General features: G+C 32.2%; 1 protein-coding gene across 1 annotated transcript in view; it reads left to right on the top strand.

Moving 5' to 3' along the window:
• The first annotated feature begins 1,432 nt into the window (after positions 1 to 1,432).
• LOC123551568 (uncharacterized) overlaps positions 1,433 to 21,108 on the top strand; it is a 50,958-nt gene continuing 31,282 nt past the window's right edge. The window contains exon 1 of the mRNA XM_045340602.2: positions 1,433 to 2,178. Coding sequence (XP_045196537.1) covers positions 1,905 to 2,178 — 274 coding nt within the window. The 5' untranslated portion in view covers positions 1,433 to 1,904. The remainder of the gene's footprint in view (positions 2,179 to 21,108) is intronic.

Below are 21,108 nucleotides of genomic sequence, written 5' to 3'. Positions count from 1 at the left end.
GTCTATCTTTCAATTTGGACAGTACCATTGACTGTTAAAAGGGGGTGCTTACCAAAAAGATACTGACTGAATGGCGAACAGTGCAGATCTTGATCTGACTGCACGGATGTGATCCACACTGGTGGCCAAAGCAGAATCAATCGTGTCCAGCATGATAAGGGTTATAGAAAGTAGTCTTTAAGTGCCGCGTTGCGGCTGAAAAAGCCTACCCGACTTGAACTTAGTGTTTTTATATTTAACATGGAGCTCAATCAGTTTAATTATAATAATATTCCGCTTAAAACCGAAGGGGCGTCGCATATTTCAGTACCTCTCATGAACAAACTCAGATAGACCAAGTCTGTTATTATTTTATTTTGTTGCGTTCTATACATTAAAATGATCTTCTTTTACATTTTTATTAGCCTTGAACAAATTATCGCTTCACTTGAGTATAATTAATTTATAAAATGAAGAGTAACTAATTCTTATATTTTAAACCAGTATTCTTGAATATCATGTTTCAGTAAGCGCTGTCTTTCTTTCTAAAGTTGTGGGGAAAAATGATAAAATTGTAGTAATACATGCATATTACATGCATACATATGCATGTAGTACAACAATTTCAAATCAGTTTCAGTTCTTACCTGTATGTTTTAAAACACTAATTTCCTTACTTTTAAAGGGAGTATTCGCATATTTTATATGCTCTGCCTTTGTACTCTTGCGATATAGCTTCAGGTAAGTAAGCAGCGCTTAAAGTGCCGCTCATAGTAATTTTGCGTTTAAAAAAATATTATTTTATCTTCTGTTTGTACTTTTGAAACTGCTTCGGTAGTAGTTAAATTCATTTGCGATATTTCCTAATTTCTAATCAAATATGACTAAAAATACGCCAACTCGCAATACCTGATTTGTCATTATCTGTTCTGAATAACGTTTGCATTCAACAGTAACCTTGATTATTTTTTTATTTACCACCTGGGAGATTCCGCTATTACCCAAGGTTTTTACGCTGAATCGCCGTGATTAGTTTCCATGCCATTATTGGCCATGCGTGAAATGCGATCTGTAAAACAAATCAGTAAACTGCTATGTTTTATCACAGGCGTCATGACTATTTTAACGTCGTTGATAAACGCTTCCGTTATTAATTTTCTTCTTAATAAAAGAACAAATGTTTCAAATCAAAGTGACTGTTAGTTTTCCTTTATTGTCGAGATCTTGACAGTCTTAAACATAAAGAGGAACAATATTCCTTGTTTCCTCTTGGTTTTTCCATACATCAAAGTGTTAATTCAATAACAGGAGAAACGCCGTGAACTAGCGCTTTATGAGGAGGAATTAATGATTTGTGAGCGTCATGAAACGATAATGATAATGTAATGCATTTTGGTAATATTATAGTTTTGCAAATAGGCCTACAGAAAGCCCAGTCAAATGTCAAAATTTGTGCATGAAACAAAATAAATTTCCGAGAAATATTAGCTATTGTATCGATTTGCATCATACGTTAATCTATGATTCAACCGTATTCATTTACAAATATTTGTCGCACCGCTTGGGAAAGCTTTTATCTATTTTCTATACAAAATACGGCGCTTCTGTACGAGCTGTTAAAAATGAATTAACCAGCCTTAACATGATCAAGCTACGTATTGACTATTCGTGGGTGTGTGAGACACCAAAGGCATTCGACAGAGAGCGAATGTCGCATAACTACATGGAACTTCGATAAACTTACTAGTAATTACAGCGAAAACTTTCAACTAGTTGATATAACTCTCCATGCAGCTGAGTACGCTTTTAAGTAAAGAATATTCAACACGTAAAAATAATGAAGAAACCAGAATAGTAATTACGGAAGTTCTCATACGATAATTTCGGAGTTAATAAAGGCTGATAATAACAACATACATCGGGCAATGAAGATATGCGTTTTGCTAGTAACAGCATTTCTGTGCTTTCAAACGACATACTCCTTTGCTGAAACTGACAATATCATGGACTGCCACATGGGGAAGTGTAAGAGTGTGAAACCAAATCGGCGAGTTCGGATCCTTAAGGATCTTGTGAGAAACTTTAATTTAGAACCGACAGTTATTGACATAACGCTCAAGACATTACATAATAGGAAGTATGGTACTTTCGGAGAATATGTAGAGGAAGATTCACAAGAACACGACATTCCCAAAATAGGTGAGTTTTAATAATTATCTGAAAACATATTGTGCATATTCAAAATTCATACATTCTGTTTTTGTCAAACGTTTTACACCTTACAATGCCTAATTGTAAATTTATACGTGGGCTATTTTTTTTGGTTGATAATGCTTGCAATACTGGATTTCTTTTACTGTATTACTTTTCGCAATACCTAAATGTAAGTTAATATATAATGTAATCGCGTTTTGGTGAATATGGAACTTTAAAGAAAAAACAAAAAACAAAAAAAAAAAAAAAAAACAAAAAAAAAAAAAAATAATATTAGTGACTTTTTTTATCTATACGGTACTGTATCAGCTGTTCCAGTGCCATATATTTGTTGGTTTATAAATCAGTTTGCTACGGTAGAAACGGCCATAAACAGTTAAACCACCTGTTTAATTTTAATCAAATATATAAAGTTCTTTTCTGGTTAACAAAGATTCAAGAACTCGCTTCCTTCACCTAAATCACCTATTGCACTTCCTAGATGATAATTTCCATAAAAATCGTTTGTTTAGATGAATGCGACATCCGTTATTTCTTTCAACTATATATTTTGTCAAAAAAATAAGAGAACATATTGTATATTTGCTTTGGTCAACAGGGCACTTGTCAGTGGTTGTTTTTTCTTTGAATATAAAGTGCAATACAAGACTGAACTGAAGCGAACTTAAGACAGAAGTTTGTTACGGTTGACGAAACAGTAGACATTGGTTTGGTCAAATTTTCCATTTATATTTTCAATATGTAGATGTAAACAAAAGAACATACAACATTTGCATAAGTATTTTTAAAAGTATAACACTACTTTTAGTTACTCCTATTTATAAAACGTTCTTACTTATTTCTACTGCTTGTAATCTTAAGAATCAAAACGTATGTTTCTAGACGCGGTTCATAGTCAGTGTGCATATCTAAACATATATAAATGCGTAGAAAATAGCAAAGTAGAAATATACATTAATTATATTAAAGATGACAGTTTAAACACTTTCGAGTTCTACAATGCTAGTATGAACATCAGGAAATCAGTTTGTTAAAATAGATTATTTATTCCATTCATAATTCTTTCTTTATGATCTGAACCAGTAGGAAACACCATTTAACTATTGACTTATAAATGTTGTCTGTAAATTGCCTACTACACATTAATTGAAACAAGTTGAAATGCAATTGTTTCTGGTTTATTGAAGATAACTCGCTTTTAGATAATTAGAAATAAATTAATTATCAGATATTAATCCCTTGTGCTTTTAGCGCCTGACATTGAAAGGACATCGCTATTATTGTTTCAAAGGTTATCGCAATATGGTCAGGATTAATGTACTTGTAGGCGGTAAGGTACATGTGTATAAGGCAGGAGTTGTTCTCCACGCCCACAGGCCCGGAGTATTTGTACTGAGATTTGGTCAGTGCAATGTATGTCGTAAATGACGATTTTGTCCTTTCGATTTGCAAAATTCAAATTTTCGTTTTCAGTATCTGACCTGGCCGTCAATAATGGCATCGACTTTAAAAACACAAAATAGAAAAATAAACCCATTTTTTGTCGGGCATCACTTGGAAAATTCCTTTCCTTTTCAGTTTGATGAGCGCGCCAGAAAGAAATAGTTTTGATCCATAACTCTAAAACATGTGAATGTGCATTTCTAAAGCACATATTGATGGCTAAGCAATGTTGTTTTAAATGTAAGCGTATCCAGATATTTTGTTAATTGTATTGCAATAATTACGGTTTGTGTAATTTGCGTAATGATATAGGCAGTAGCTGCGCAAATGTTTCGTACAAATGACCTATCTGCGCGATAAATCTTGGAATTTTGTAATCGCGCAGCGCAAGAAACAAATTTGTGATTTAAGACCTACGACAAAATTTCATAAGAGGACCTTTTATATAAAATTGTTTAATGATACAAATGCCAAAAACCAGACATGCTTGGTGTGAATTTTCCGAGCCGTTCTGTTTTAAGTATACATTTCTTTAAATAATAAAAAGGGTGATCTATATATTTATGCAGTTATATAAAGAAGATACGTGATAATTTATGTACTATTTCTTTAAAAGTCGTCATCCTATGTGTATTTTATAAACACTTATTATTCTTAACTTTTTAATGCTTTTATTGTTTAACATTTAAAAACTATAATTGTAACTTTCACAAATACACGAATAAAATATCAAATCCAAATATTCTAAGTACTTTCATACAATTTTGTTAATTTTACAAAGGACGTTATTTGCGTCCTTAATGTCATTTTTGTATGGCATTATAGTTCAAGATTAAATTATGCCAATAGGTAATCTAAAGAGCACATTAGTCTTTCCTTTCAAACTGTGAGTTACACGCCTCTTTGTCCAGCCTTCATGAAACCCCGTCATCTGTTTGCCTAGTGTCTACAACAAAGACATCAGCATCGTTATATCACCTGCTGTTCTACAAGTACTACGTATATTGCTTTGTCCGGCGCGCTGTTTCCCTTTGCTGCATCTTGCAGCAACTTTCGTACTTGTAGGGTTTTGTGCAGTACTTTTTCTCCGCTATGATTACGGCAGTTGTTTTTTCCTTTATCGCCTATATACCGCGAGCCAGTTGTTATCACAACAGAACAGAAATATTTCCTAAAAAATTGATAACATACCTTCACGTGAAATTATACGACATTAAATGCCAAAAGTTCTTTTCAATATAATTTGATTGATAATCTAGTCATTTACTCTTAGAAGATATAACGATAAAAACAGTCATCACCTTTTGTCGAATCATTTAAAGAACACGTAAAAATGATCAATCTAAATGTATACACGTTTAATTGAGTGAGTAAATTATTAAATGACAAGAACTGAATAGCGTATAACCTTTTTATTAGGTGTAACTACGAAAAATCGTCTACGAAAGAATTTTTATCCTAGTCTTCTTGTGGTGTTCTTATGGTGTATATCGCGGCTTAGTGCAATATGTCTTGTTTTCATACTATGAGATGAAAATCAAACCTTATTAATGATGAAACATTGACTCTTCTGTTTATACACAAGTGATCGGAAACGTCTTTTTTTTACTTTTTTGTTTACAGTTTGAATGAGCGACAACAACCATATTTTTCCATACAGACGAAATGTAGTCGTTTTTAAGTCTTATTTACTAAATCAATGAAATACTTTACAGCATCATCGAAGAAGTTAAACATTAAAAGGTAGCTGCACGCGTTGTGTACGACTCATGAGTAATGAACTACACTTGCACTTTAGCAACATTCATAAAATAATATTACTAGTAGCGGATAATGTCTATTTATAAATAGTATTTTTCGTTTTAATGTGCTATAAACATTTGAATTGTTTATCTGATGTTTAAGTTAATGAATTGATGTTAGTTCTGTCTGCATAAATGCCGTGTTAATGCATTTTGTTATCGTTTGTTAACATTTGGGCGCGGATTTTATACCTCTTATATCTACGGGAAATATAAATGTTAATTGGGAATCATCTCCACAAGTGTAAGATATCTTGCAATCAAATATTTTGCGATTTCATACCAGAAGTCTACCTGAAGATTAATTTTCCGTTAAGCAGACGGATGGTGATATCTTTAGACGGCTTATCCTAGCTTGCCCTATTGGTTAAATAGGTAGAGCACAAGATTTCTAATTAGATTGCCGTTGGTTCAAATCCGTTTCACTGCGATTTTTTTGGTCCATGATGATGGCACAAGAATATTCGGCTATGGATATACGTCTTCCACTTCTGGTCAATGTAGGAAAGTTGTCAGTTACATGCAGAGAACAGATTAAAAGTGATACATATATTAGGAAATCCAAGACTACTGGTTAGGTTACATGGCTGAAAAACAATTGAACGGAATTGAACTGATCAAAACAAACTGAATTTATTTTGCATAGAAATGTAAATTATTATTGACGGAGTTAACGTCTTTAAGGGGATATCTGCTTGTTCTACTAGCTAATACTGGTTTGGCAAACATAAAAACATAACATAAAAATGGCGTGAAATATCTTAAATGCAGGAACATAACATTCCAACATGCCATTACCTTCTAATTCAGCAGGTTTTAAATACTTAAGGCAAGTTATGTGCCAGCATTAATATAGTCAGGCAGGTAAAACGAGGGGTTAGTGCCAGAGGGTAAGTGCGTTCTTTATTTACATGTTCGACCTTCTGGCTCTAACCCCACGAAATGTTTGATTATAGACAGAATACAAGAGGTACGCAGTGAACCGCAGGTAAAGTAGGCTTAAAATTGAATGCTCAAGGTAAGCTGGTTGTCCAAGTGCAAAACCAGAATTATGACTGGTAAACGGTGCTATCATTATTACAGACACACAGGCTGGGTAAGAATTAGGTAAACAAACACAGATTTTTGCTTTGAACGAACTTCAAACAAATATAAAAAGTCATGTTATCTAGTTAACAATTTTATTGATGTGAAAGAGTTCAGCTAGAAAAAAGTTATCGGAAGAATTTCCTAGCTAAAAGGTTTTACAAAGTATCCTGGAAATTTGTTTATTAATTCGCCGAAACGGTATTTTACACGAAAAGTGTATGCAAATCTTCTTTACTAAATCTTGTTTGGTTTTTGCACTTGTATGACATTGGTTGAAAGCAACAGCGATCTATCGGTTTTGATAAATTGGTTTAAAACGACAACGAACTACCGCATATAATAAACCGGTTGGGTCAAAATATTAATGAACAGCCTGGTTTGGTTGACAGCAATAAGTAACAACCTGTTTTGTTGAAATGGTTAATGGCAACTATAAACTACATTTGTTGTAATATTGGTTCAAGGCAACAATCAACTACATAATTATTTTTGTTAAATGCTTGGCGATAAAAGTCAAATTTGTAAGTATATATATGAGACTATTGTGTTTTCCCGTATTATGTGTAATATGGTGCATAAAACATTCTAAAGTTCAGTATCGATAAGGGGACTGAATCAATTTTATTCGACTTTAAATCAGTTTCTATATGCATACAGCATGAATCATTTTGACAACTATTTAACATTCAGATAAGCTTGTATTGCCTGTATCAACTCACAACTGGTAGCATATTTTTCAAATGCATGACAGTACGTTTATTTAGATAAAAAGATATAAGCTGTATATATTAAGAATTACTTAATCAAGATTGTTCTTAATGTTGGAAATAAGATAGGTCAACAACCATTCTTTCATTCTTTCAACAATAGTTTCTGTTTGTGGTTAGACGATTTTGCAATGCTCGGTCCTGTCTGTGTTTGTCGTGCTTCGTGCTTCCAGGGAGTCTACTTTTGCCCTTTTTTTAGTTTTTTTTTTTAATTAATTTTGAAATCTAAAAATATTACAGTACAATCTTTAAGATACGTTCAACGATGTATCAAAAGATTATTTTAAAAAAGCTTTCAATTTGAGTGTTCTTTAGAAAGGCTTTTTGTTTGTTTGACATGAAGAAATTTGACATTTTATCAGAAAAGGAGCTGGTTTACACAATGTTTGTGTCGGACTTGGTAAGAACATCTTCATCGTGTTTCTACTGAAAAATAATCATTTTCATTTAGTATATTTGAAGAACATTCAATGTCTTGGTCACCCTTTTTGTACGTTAATTATTTTCTTTAGATATGCACTGGATACTGTTTTTACTTCACCGACATGAATAGCTAAACATGTTTACAGTGGATTATTCCCTTCCTGCAAAAAGACCAGATCAATTCCAGAAGATAAAATCTGGTGGTTTTAAATATTTTTAAAAACACTCTGCACATTTTAATTAATCATATTGTTAGGCATATTCAGATGAAATCTTTAAAGCTTGATTACATTTTTTTTTTTTAAATTTACGTATCAGAATGAAATTAAAGAACATAATTATATATATACCTTTTCGAACCACTTCAGTTATTTATATATATTAAAACATACATTTGAACTTCCCTTGGGAATATAGTGTTGATGCGTAATTGATTTATATTTTTTTCGTTTGATACTAAAATCACCAAGAGCATCATTTAATTCATTATAAGTTTCATCCTAATTTAGCTACATTTACAGCATATATGAATACAGTCATCCTATGCGAAGTTAAAGTGAATGCCTTTTTTGACATCAATACAAGCCAAAATCTTAGTCTTTTTTTTAAACATCAATACCAGCCGAAAGGAAAATCGTTAGGGTAAGAATCCAATAGTTTCCTGCCGTGCAATCTCAAGTGTACGATACTGTAGATAAGCTGACACCAATTCACTGTAAAAGTACTGAGAACAGCGTGTTTAGATCATGAAAATTCTTTAATGAGGCCCTATGGAATACTTACACCCACTCGAACGATAACACAAACTCCAAAAGAGTCTATTTTCAGCGTAACATCCTAGGTTCTTCCGTGTAAAAGGAAACTATTTCGTGACATAAGAAAGTTGGTAGCTAAAAACCTAATCTAATTTGAAGTCAAAGGAGAAATAAGAGATCATTAATTTGTTAAAAATGTTATGTTGGACATACCGCTTTGAAGACATCAGATGTGAAGAGAATTTTCTTTTAGCAATAAACAAAACCTGAACTCCTCTTTATTTGTCGTTCCTTTCACATGTATCTCAACCTAAGTCAGGAGTTACGATGAAGAAGTAAAATCTTCTCTCGCTTGAACTTGTATCCGAGACCTCCCGTTTCGGGTTGGAGGGGGGGGGGGGGGGGGGGGGTTGGCGAAGAGAAAGCAACTCAGTCTTGCTACCATTACCAGCTGATAAATACAGATAATTGTCCATTCTTTAAAGCGTGCTCTTAGTTTAGATCCTACAGAAACACTGTCTGCGTTTTTGGATAGAAAAAGGAGAGAATATAATATACGAATACAATTCAGTGTAAATTTGCTGATCGATATGGTAATGTCTCAGATGACTGGAATAGAATTTTCTCATTAATTGTAACATTTCGTTTAATTAAAATTTTAGAAGAGTTCGTCAAATGCATCTATTGGCATAATGTAATCACTTCCGTGACAAAAATAAGATCTTGATTTGACAGAATAGCTTCTGGATGATAGAAAGAGATCAGCAAATTTAATTTTCCTTCTTGCAGTACAAATTAAATCACATTTCTGAGATTTTTTAAACAAATAACATGGCAAAAGCGTTAAATTGATATTCTTCCGATTGAAAATCAACGTAATAACTTTGCTTTAGTTCCCCTATTAATCACTGTATCGCGTAATCACTGTTTCAAACAGTAGTTGATCAAACAAATAGTTTGAAAGAGCGTTGTTTGCAAAAACGCACTTTATCTGAATCTTGCTTTCTGACTGTATAACATTTAATAGTTTGAAAGAGCGTTGAAAGCAACTATGCACTTTATCTCAGTCTTGCTTTCTGACTGTGTAACATTTAATAGTTTGAAAGTGCGTTGAAAGCAGCTATGCACTTTATCTCAATCTTGCTTTCTGACTGTGTAAAATTTAATAGTTTGAAAGAGCGTTGAAAGCAACTATGCACTTTATCTCAATCTTGCTTTCTGACTGTATAACATTTAATAGTTTGAAAGAACATTGAAAACAACTATACACTTTATCTCAATCTTGCGTTCTGGATAAAGCTGAATCCTCACAATGCAAAACTTTCGTGTTGTAAGAAGTGAAGACATCCAAATTTGTAGAAAGATGGTTATTTTAAATGGCAGGAACATTGATGACAAAAATGCCTACAAAAATGTCATTGAGTAGCTTTACATTTGTTCCGAGAAAGAGAAAAACATGTTACAGCTTAAAAATCCATCTTTTGGCTTTATATTATATCAGCAGTAGTCCAAGGGGAAATTTCTTTATTGGATATCGCTACCACAAGTGCGTTCAGAAAGAATATATTACATGTTTTAAAGATATTGTTTTTTTTTTCATCGTATTTCGAGAATTAAAAAAAATCCGCATACCTAAATCTCATTTTATGTATTCGTTGCTCCTGGTTAATGACGTCTGGTTTGTATGTAAATGCAATTTTTAAGACTAAAAGAGTGAAAGTAAAATGTGAATGGAACACATCATTCACCATATTTTATTTCTGTCAAGAGCAAACTGTTTCACAGTCTTTATTAGCACTTTCCTTGAGTAAATGTTTTTCATGATAGACGGTATTTAAAATGTTCGTAAACAGCAAACTGGCATCTCTTAGGACTTTAAAATTCAGTCAAGGATTCTACTTCCATTATGCCTTACTTCTTCAGAAGAAAATGGATTGAACTTGTCTCTCTTAGTGTTGATATATTACGTTTCAAAAGTAAATGTCTATTATCATGTATTGCATTGCAATATTACCTCTTTTAGTGAATTGCTTTGCGAATCGATAAATAAAATCTATACTTATTAGATTAACATTTAATACTTCCAACTGAAATCATTGTTAGCAACAACTTACCCTGTCACACGAAATACACAAGTCTTCTAACGTCTACAAATTGACAAGAAAGAAATAAAAGAAAAAAACTAGAACGTAAGTGAAGCCATGAAAGCATACCTGCTATTGAAGACGGAAGCACATAGGCACATACAATGTTGCAAAAGCAACAAGTCAAAAATCAAGTCCAACACATATTAAAAATTTCCAAGCACAAGGTCAGGACACATCTGGCAAGGTTCAAATAATATTTCGCATACCTCTAGACTGGCTAGTTCTCTACTAGGACTCTTTGTTGTTATTATTTCATGTCTTTTTATATCAAGCGAGACTTTCTTTGCTCATAACCACTGACTTATTTCATCTTTGTATTAATATTAAATTAAAATAATAATGTCTTGTATAGTCGCAAAAGTGTCTTAACACTATTTTATGCGCATGGTCTGTAATATTATATCTCAATTTTCCTGATTTAGTGCGCGAGATTTCAGTTTTTACAAAATGCAGCTTAACCAGTTTAGAATTTATTGAGCTTCACAAAATCAGAAACATCTACTATATTGTCACATTATGAACATTTTATGATTTAAACATGTTTTATTAATTTTTATGTATAGAACACAATTCGATATATAACAGTGATACATATACAAAATGAAACTGAACGGGCTACAAGTCATTCCAACATTAGCTTCAACCCTTCTGGATTGTGTAAATATTCTTAGAATGTGAACAAATGTGAGTGTATCCATTCTTAGAGGAAATTAGATGAGAACATAGAACTATGGTCATTGTAAGTCATTTCTACTTACTGATGATCGTGTCTTTAACACTTAAATATATTCAAACGCTTTTAACAGAGAAATATCACAAGTGGTCGCGCAAAATTACACTTAAATATATTCAAACGCTTTTAACAGAGAAATATCACAAGTGGTCGCGCACAATTACACTTAATATTTGATTCGCCGATACAATGCCAAAAGAAAATATATCTTTAAATTTGTATACACATATACATTAAAGGATATATTACTCCTAAGCAAAATAGCCTTAAAAAACAAACACAACTGACAATTACACTGTATTTTTCAGCAGAGAAGGTCATCGTTTCATGTACGAGTTATTAGTAAATTATAGGACAAAACGACAAATAGAAAATTGTTATAGTTTTAAAACACCTCCTCATGTACAGTATGTTATAAAAGACGGCGTCCCTTGAGTACATCGATATTATTTTATAACATATTTGCATATTCATATAATCCTGCCATTAGCGGATGTCAAAATAATCACTGTAACACTGCGAGAATTGTTAGATATATTTTTCCTGTATCCTGCGGTTAAAAACGTTATTACAGTTAGATCGACATATATTGTAACTGAGATCTACGTGCATTTCTCTGGGGTTTTATCTTAAAATCTCACAGTAGAGATATAAGAATGTACTTTTGACTCAAAAGATGATAATTGTCGCTGAAATAGTTTTAAAGCATCATTTGGGATGAAAATTATTTTATTTGGCGAATTTTTATACCTCATTTGGGATGAAAATCATTTTATTTGACGAATTTTCAACCACATTTTTGATGAAAATTATTTCATTTGACGATTTTTAAACCTTATTTGGGATGAAAATTATTTTACTTGAGCTGGCATGGGAAAGTGGGGCGGGCCTGTTCTTGCTTGAAATAAAGCAAGATATGCATCTTGGATATTCATTTACCATAAAGCTAAAAACGTAGTTTTTTTCCGATCTTACTACACACTGAAAGTAGTAGTAGTATATAGTGATATTACTAGTAATACTTAGAGTCAAAATATTTCACATATTTTTACTGACATGTCTACACAGTCAGTAAAAACAAAATTCACAGTCACAATTTTCGCCTGTTTTTTTTGCCGATGTGATTATACAACAAAAACAATAATTAAATCAACCAAATTTTACCTATATTTTGTCGAGGTGACTACGCAACAAAAATAATATTTATGGATTAGATAGCGAGATATCTCAGTTCAGAATTATTAAAAATAGTTCATTTCCAAAGTCAACATTACCAAAAGGATTTTTTAAAATTTAATTTAAAGCTTTATGGCAGTAATTAAAAGTTAAACCCTATTACATGTACCTCTAATTGCTTGATATACTCTTTTATTTTGTGATATCTCTAATATGGTATGATATCAGTATCATCATTTGCGTTCGCTTAAACGTAACTGCTATTAGCAACACTCGTAAACAAACAGAATATTTATTGAAACCATATGTAAAGAAAGCAATAAACAACATACAAAACAACAATCCTTTACAAAACCTCAATCGGTAAGAACGTTGGATACCGAAATGCTTTGTAGAAGAGATTATTTTTGAAATCAGTTTGGTGCTACAAATAGTGAAGCTGCCCACAACGTCTGGAATAGTTAAGAAGGTGATTACATTGTTTGGCCAGTACCTAGATTGCCAATGGTTTTCTCTAGTTTGACTTGATCAACGTTGTCGGCTGTTTATTATGTATTGAAAATTCTCCGCTTGAGTGCTTCTTAATAATGTCAATAAGTAATAGCTAATTCAGGTGTTGAATTGATTTTGGTTAGACACTTGTCTATTTTGTTCTGCTATATGATATATAATTATACCTGATCTGGGCTATTGATATTAAATAAAACCTATCTATAAACTGAAAAATGATCAAGGAATGAAAGGTCATACATTATATTTCTTTCAAAGGCTTGTACACATGACTTTAAAAAAAAACCAGTAACTTTGCCTATTGCCGCTTGTAGCCAATGCCGATACAAAAATACAAGACACTAAACATTGCTGATTGTTGCCGAATTCCGTTAACAGATATATATTAATTTCGTTTGTTGCCGATTGTAGCCAATTGCCGATATAGCTATACAAGAAACAGAATCATTAACTATTATTTCACTGGTACATAGCTTTATTTGAACTTTGGAGAATATGAATAATAGATTTCTTAAAATAAGTCAGGCTATAAATACTATAGCTTTCATGCCCTTTCGTATGAAGATCCATTTATGTTTTAGACGAAAATTGAATACATGGAAACATGAACGCAGCGAGAGCTATATATAACAAAACAGAACCACCCTTAAATCTACCCTGTAGTCCTGTTTGGCGCCATATAATCTATTCTGTGTTGATGCACCGTAAAACCCGAATGGGGACATCGATCCCTAAGCGGGGGATGGTAAAATAACAAATATTTTGAATAAAAGCTTATAAAAGTAAATAAACAAAACAATCTGGTTAAAAGTCTTGTAACAATTAAACAGAACTATGGATTTAAACTATCGTTATCAAGCCTGAAATTTGCCCATTCAGATTGCTGGACTAGATGATAAAATTATAATAAATTCCTTCTCTGAAACTCTAACAATAGTTACCAAGCTAAGCTGATTTTCAAAGAACTTCTTTATTTCATGTCATGAAACGAAATTGCAATGTATCTGCTTTTGTTAGTAAGTTATCAAAAAACATAGTACGCTTAGCCATTAGTGAAAAAATACGTTAAGTAAATTTCGATCTTCCACACAGACAAAAGTTAAACCTCAACACGTTTTGATTACAACATCAGTAAATGAAAATTAATGAGAAAAGCATGTTACCATTGATAATCTATGTCAGTTTTCTTCGTTACAAGCATATTGCATTGCATGTAGTCCAATTAAAACGCTAATAAGACTACAATAGTGACTGTTGGAAACATTAATGTTTGGCATATTGTATGAACAAAATGTTATACAAAGTTAATGATAGTAAATGTATATTTAAGGACCTCCGCACTGTTTTTTGCAATCAATTATGAACGCAGCCATGTATGAACAAGTGTAAAACTTAGACTTTACATGTTTTAACTAAAGTGCCTGTAGAGAAATGTTGAGTAGAGGCAATTTAAAAATTTAAATGGTTGAATATTTTCAATATAATGTCTATGTAAAAGAAAGGTTCACCTAACCATTAATTGTTTTAGTCTTAGTTGGTAACATTGCCCTTTGTTCCAATTATTGATTCATGTTTAGCTTGTAGGTCAGCGATTTTGAAATTTGACAATTTGGGCTACGTATGACCTGTAGAAATTGCTATAACATGAAGTAAAATGATACTATCAGTCATTCCACGAGAATGCCTGTATTAGTAGCATGATACAATTATTGCATAATAAATGATTTAATAAACACTATTTAAATTGATCTTAGATTAGCGATCATTTTCAACGCTATAATTTATAAAATAATTTATTCTGTAATGCCTAAATGACGAGAGGAATTCTTTCATCAAACTCTACAGCTTGTTAATATTTAAAAATTAAACTGTCTATAAACCACAGCTTATGGTAAGGCTGAAATGTTGTACTTTTTTTCGAACTATTTCGTAAAATCCACAGAGACGCCTTATTGATGCAAATGAACTACGCTATATAACAGATCTTTGCTTTAAGGCTAGTCTTAATTGACAGGATACTTCATAAAAGATTTCTTATCAGACAATTGCTATTACTTTAGTCCTCAGCCCAATCGTATCTGCTATTTATAAACGGTACAGTATTTCTGTAGCTCCTAAGTGTCCAATCATATATCTTTCAAGTGCTATCAGACGAGATGATATCATTGCTTGTTTAATTTCCCGTACCTACTCTTCTCACTCTATGAGCGTATATCCACTTCACACCGGCGTCGATGTCTATCCTGCTTAATGTAATATCTGATAAATTCTTTTACGCAATATTAGTCAGAGCTTTGTTTATACGTTTAGTTTAAGCTGTCTTTCAGTGTACAGATACAACGTCAGTTTCAAGTAAAGAAAAAATACGATCAGAATAAATATCGATTTTATTACAGGCATTCTTGTCATTCTAACAGAAGAGATTTTTATTAAAATCAAACAGGAGAAATAAAGAAGACAGAATTTCATATAAAGGTTTGTATTGGGTGTTTTTTGTTTTGAGATATGCTTCGAAGTGATAGTGAAAGCCGTCGATTTAGTAATTGTAAAAACAGTCATTTGGGATTTATTATTTCAATAGTATATATTTCAATGTATTATTACGCTTAACACATGTATAACATATATCTGTCAAATATTCGCTGGCACGTGCGTGAAAAAGTACATACTTCTAAACAATCAAAACAACTGCCCGAGGTTCGAAGCACTTTTAATGAATGTTTTGTAACATGACGTCATGGATTTTCACAGATATTTTTCCTGTTTTGGTTTGTACCTCGGCAGGCATGTGATGAAGAAAGAACGGTCATACAACTAAATAGACCGGCTATTTGTTTAAAAATATTACCATTGAGTGGCTTCCCGGTCAATAATGAAACTCATCTGCCCGGGGTCTGAACGATAAAAATAAATTTAAAAGAAAGAAGAATTTGACTTGCAAATTTGGGTTGAAAAGGCAAAAGTCCAGTTTAATACTATTTTATTTTAAACGTTACTGAACAAGATTTAAATACTACGTAGGCTCACATAAGCAATAGGATTATCATCTAAAATTATCAACATGCATTAAAATCATTATAAATTCCACAGTGGAATTCGGCAAAGATATGTTTAGGGATATATAACATTCAAGGTTGTCAATCTGATTTAATCAAGAGGATTTATGTCTTACGTTAACATAACTCTCTGATCACTTACTTTTTTCATTGGCCCCGAATGCACTAAAATCTTTGACATGATGTGTAACTAAAACTAGATTTTTTAATCCTGTTTTGCTTTCTTAGATAGAGTTAGCATAAATATTAACTTGAAAGTGATAATTCAATGAGAAGATCTTTTTGGAGCATATAATGTAACCAAGCAAAATAATAGCAGACTTGTTGTGATTGGGTCTGTTCATGAGAGGTAAGGTAATGTGCAACACCCCGCATTACACTTGGCCATAGACATACTTTGCATAAAGGAATATATGAATATATATTACAGTGTTTAAAGATTTACACATATAATTATAAGTTAAGCTGAAATTCATTAGAAATAAATGAAACAATATTTGTTACAAGCAATCTGATTGGTCGCGACGAATTATACTCCACGGCTGATGCTATGTTTTATTGTTGATAATCATGGTTGACTGAAGTATGTTATTCGGTTGAAAAGTTTGAAATAAATGTACAAATAAAAGTGTGAGTTGCTTTATTGAAGAAAAAACAAATGCTGTACTTGTAATAAAAATTACTGTCAAAACTTTACGTGATGAGTTTTATGGTCATGGCAGCAGTAAAATTTTGGAAAATGGCAATGATAATAACTTTTAGGAAGAAAAAAACTGAACATTCGTACAACAGCTCATATTCTTACCGAACACATTTCTCATACAGTGGTCATAGTTTTGACCAGGAATTCTGAAAGAAAATATTTCACCGAGAGTCTAAACTACGAAGCTATTGAATCTTTATCAATCTCCACGTACTTTTGCAAATGTTATGCATACAAAATTTCGGAAAACAGAATACCTGTCCTATAAAACAAACAACTCTTTCAAGTTATACGAGTTGAAAGTTTATCATTCCTTCATTACTTTATTTAATGGTCGTATATTAATCGAGTACAAATTGAGAGCAAACCTGATGGCACCACCACTCAGGATCATATTTACTGAAAGATCGTTCACCTATTATCAATCAAGATCTATGTTTGCAAATCTCATTTTACGATGGCTTGGAATGCAATTATGTGTGTACCAACAATTTGATGAACTTCTGATAAACATGTTTACTATTTAGCGATACACATTCATTGGATCCATGTGATTAAATCATGTCAGAAGCTGCGAAGCAATATCTAAGCGATATTGATGTATGGCGTATAAAAGTGACCATAACACGATACAATCTGAATCTTATATTGATATAGTAGTGCTTTAAAACAAAAGCAAAAACCGGAATAGAGCAATGTCTTACAAACTGCATGTTAGCAATTACTTTGTTCCTTTTATTTTGTTAGTGATTACTGTTCTATAGAATTAACAGACCGTTCAAGTATTTTAATGAATGCATTCTGTCTAGAACTCGTAGAATACTATTGCTTTTACTTTTTCAAATTTGTCTCCAAATGAAAGTGATAATAAGTTTCTAACAGTAAAATAAGAAAACTGACGTTTTTTCTTTTTGTTTTTTGTATCTGTTCAACCAACCATGTGTTCGGGCCAATAACAGGAATTTCTTTTAATATATTCATAGTTTTATGTCAAAGTTTTCAAGCTCTTAGATAGCTTATATTACCTTACTTTCAACTAAGAATTTCGATACATAAACATAATATCTGTAGAACTATGCCCGGCAAATGTCAGTGAAAATACAGTTGAAACGCGATCTCAAACTCGCTGGCTTTTACGAAGACTTTTTCAAGTCCCGTGTCGAATTTCGGTTACACACTCGACCCCTTGCAACTCGAGATACTTATAAATAACCAAGACTCGCATGATGTTCTCATTGTGTTAAAGTAACTTGTTGAAAGTTTAGTTCAGTGAATATAACCTCAACATTTGCCTAAAGAATACTTTTTTAAAAATGATTTTTCGTATGTGCGAAATAAAATGTGATTATTTTTTAAAAATTTCCAGCAAGTCCCCCCAATATGTAAGCTTTTGTGATCATGTTTTGTCTGTCGACAATTTCGTCTGGTGTCTATGCTTCAACAATTTCTTGTTTAATATATATAATAGTTTTCTCAGAATATATTGAGTGCCAAATGCAACCTTCAGAACAAGTATTTTTCTTATAAATTATTATCGACATAAGATGCAAGTGTGTTAAAATGGATATACGTCACTGGATTCCATATAAAAGGGGCAATGTCGTTAATAAAAAAATAAGATAAAAATAAAAAAATCCGCACTGCCTCATTAAATTTTGCAGAAAGTGGCCTGGGAAACTAAACATTATTTTTTTTGGGACCTAAAGCAGAAAACAGGCGCAATATTTCTTTAAGACGTTCATTATCTCAAATAATTATCAAAATCAACATTTTTGATAAGTTTTATCAATTATATGATATAGCTTTTTTTTCATTTTTTTTTTGTTATTTTTCGGTGTTACATTTGTATTATTTTCAAGCTCCGTGTAAATGAATAAACATATAATTTTCATCTCAAATTTTGAGTGAAACTTCACCTACTATTTTACATGAAGGATATCAAAGTGTATTTACTTGGTGATATTTTACCTTATTACAATTTTCGTTTTTTATCTGTTTCATGCAAGTTATATTACTATAATTGTTTTCAGCTTCTATGACTTTTTTGTCAGTTTTTATTTCAATAGACTCACATTATCTAAACAGAGTAGATGTAATGTCAGTAAAAACCTTAAAAAAGAATGATAAATGAGAGATACTGCTGGGTGCGTAGTGGTTTCAAGGGTAAGGGAGTTATTTAAATCAGATTCTTAACTGACGGTTTAATGGAATAAGTACAACAAAAAGTACAATGATGAGTGGTCTGATAATCATCAGAACGGCAAATCAAAGAGGCACGGCATCATCTAATTTGTTATCAAACAATTCTTGGGTGATAAATTCGGTTTTAATGGGAAGTGATTCTTGTAACAGTAAATTTCCTTCACTTGGATGGGAATGTTATATGATCAACAATTTAACAGATATAAATTCCTAAATTGATTAAATTTGAAAAATGGAGTAGTCATGTTGGATATTACGCTATATTTTACCATTTTTTTCTGTGATGATCTAAATTTGTTTCTGAAATAAAAGGTATCTACTATTAAAGACAGTTCTATCATAAGTCGTGGTACAGAATCAAGGAACACTGGTTAGGTTAACTTCCTGATGCTACCTAACTGAAATGCTGTTGAACGGCGCTAACACAAAACTACTATCATATCGTGTGATATCATTGCATGTGTAAGAGAATCACCTGGTGGGAACAACTTTTACTTCCACTTTCTCTTACTATGTAACATGGTCAGAATTAAATGTGAAGTTTGCTGCGTATACTAGCCACGTTAAAACACTTTTGCCGCTGACCTTTCCGATGCAATGTCCCAAAGTGGTCTTAAGTTGCTCTAGGTTAACTACATGATTTTCCTATCCTTTGGTATTATGTCTGCGCAACTATCATATATACTTATATAGTCTATATATATAGTCTATATATATATATATATATATATAAATATATATATATATATATATATATATATATTATATATATGTTATACTGCTTATGCTTATGAGGAGCTTTATGCACAAACGTGGTTTAACTTGTTTTCCGTTTGTGGGTTGTCTTTTGTGTATACGCACTGGCAACATAGTATTGGAATTTTACTTAATAGAGGAAGACCCGTAATGTCCCCCTCAGAACTTACTTTACTATTCTTGCATTAAAAGTGCACACGTGTAAGTGTGTAGGAGTCTAAATAGGTGCCTTCAGTTGCTTCTTAGGTTATATTATGATTATAAGCTTAGTAGAAAGTCTAATGTTAGTGGTGAGAGAAGTCATGAAATTTACTACTATATTATTTACTGCAGCGAATCAACACAATGCTTAAAGTTACAAATATGCAAAGAGCATATGTCTTGTAAGTATATTGCGCCTGGTTTTTGTTTTCTTTTTTGTTTTCATTTTTTATTTTAAATGCATGCAATGGTTCCAGTAAAGCGACGTATAGGCTTGACTTTCAAGATATTCATCTATATCAGGATAAATAACATTCCGCATATAAAATTCAGTTTTACGCAGTAACAGATAACGCCAATTATGTATGAAAAAAAATCGTTTAGCTAACTAAAATGATTCCGATGATAAGCAAACAAAACAAAGCACATTTTTTAACTTGTTGAGAATCCGATCTTGTTTAATTGTAAAGTTTACAACTTAACCATTGTTGCACTGGAATTCCTATGACACATACTTTCCGCAGTACACTTCAGTTTCATTCATTCATTCTAAACAGATTATATTTTTGTAGACTTAAAGTGTTTGCACATAAATTTCTGTACAAAGCAGAATAACACATAACCATCTTCGAACAGAAACAACGGATAAACAAGTGAGCCGCGCCATGAGAAAGCCAACATAGTGGCTTTGCGACCAGCATGGATCCATCCCAGCCAGCGCATCCGCGCAGTTTGGCCAGGATCCATGCTGTTCGCTTTCAAAGCCTATTGTAATTAGAGAAACTGTTAGCGAACAGCATGGATCTTGACCAGACTGCGCAGATGCGCAGGCTTGTCTGGATCAATGCTGGTCGCAAAGCCACTATGTTGGTTTTCCCATGGCACGGCTCAAGTGTTTTCTACACTTTTTAATTAACCAGTTACTTGTTGGAAAGAAAGCTGCATTAATTACTTCAAATAAAACTAATATATAGTAACTCAGACACAAGGAACTTAAAACACTTTATATGGATCAAAATGTCGTGAGTACAATACAAAGCTTGAATCTGCAATATTTGAATTCTGCCCATCAATGTTATAAGCTTTCTTGAAAAACTCAGTTCCATACTATAAATAGTAAAACTTTTAATTAATGATGTGTGCAAGACAGAT

This window comes from Mercenaria mercenaria, chromosome 4 (assembly GCF_021730395.1).
Source record: "Mercenaria mercenaria strain notata chromosome 4, MADL_Memer_1, whole genome shotgun sequence".
NCBI lineage: Eukaryota > Metazoa > Mollusca > Bivalvia > Venerida > Veneridae > Mercenaria > Mercenaria mercenaria.
Note: the sequence above shows the minus strand (reverse complement) of the source record. Positions and strands in the feature narration are given on the sequence as shown.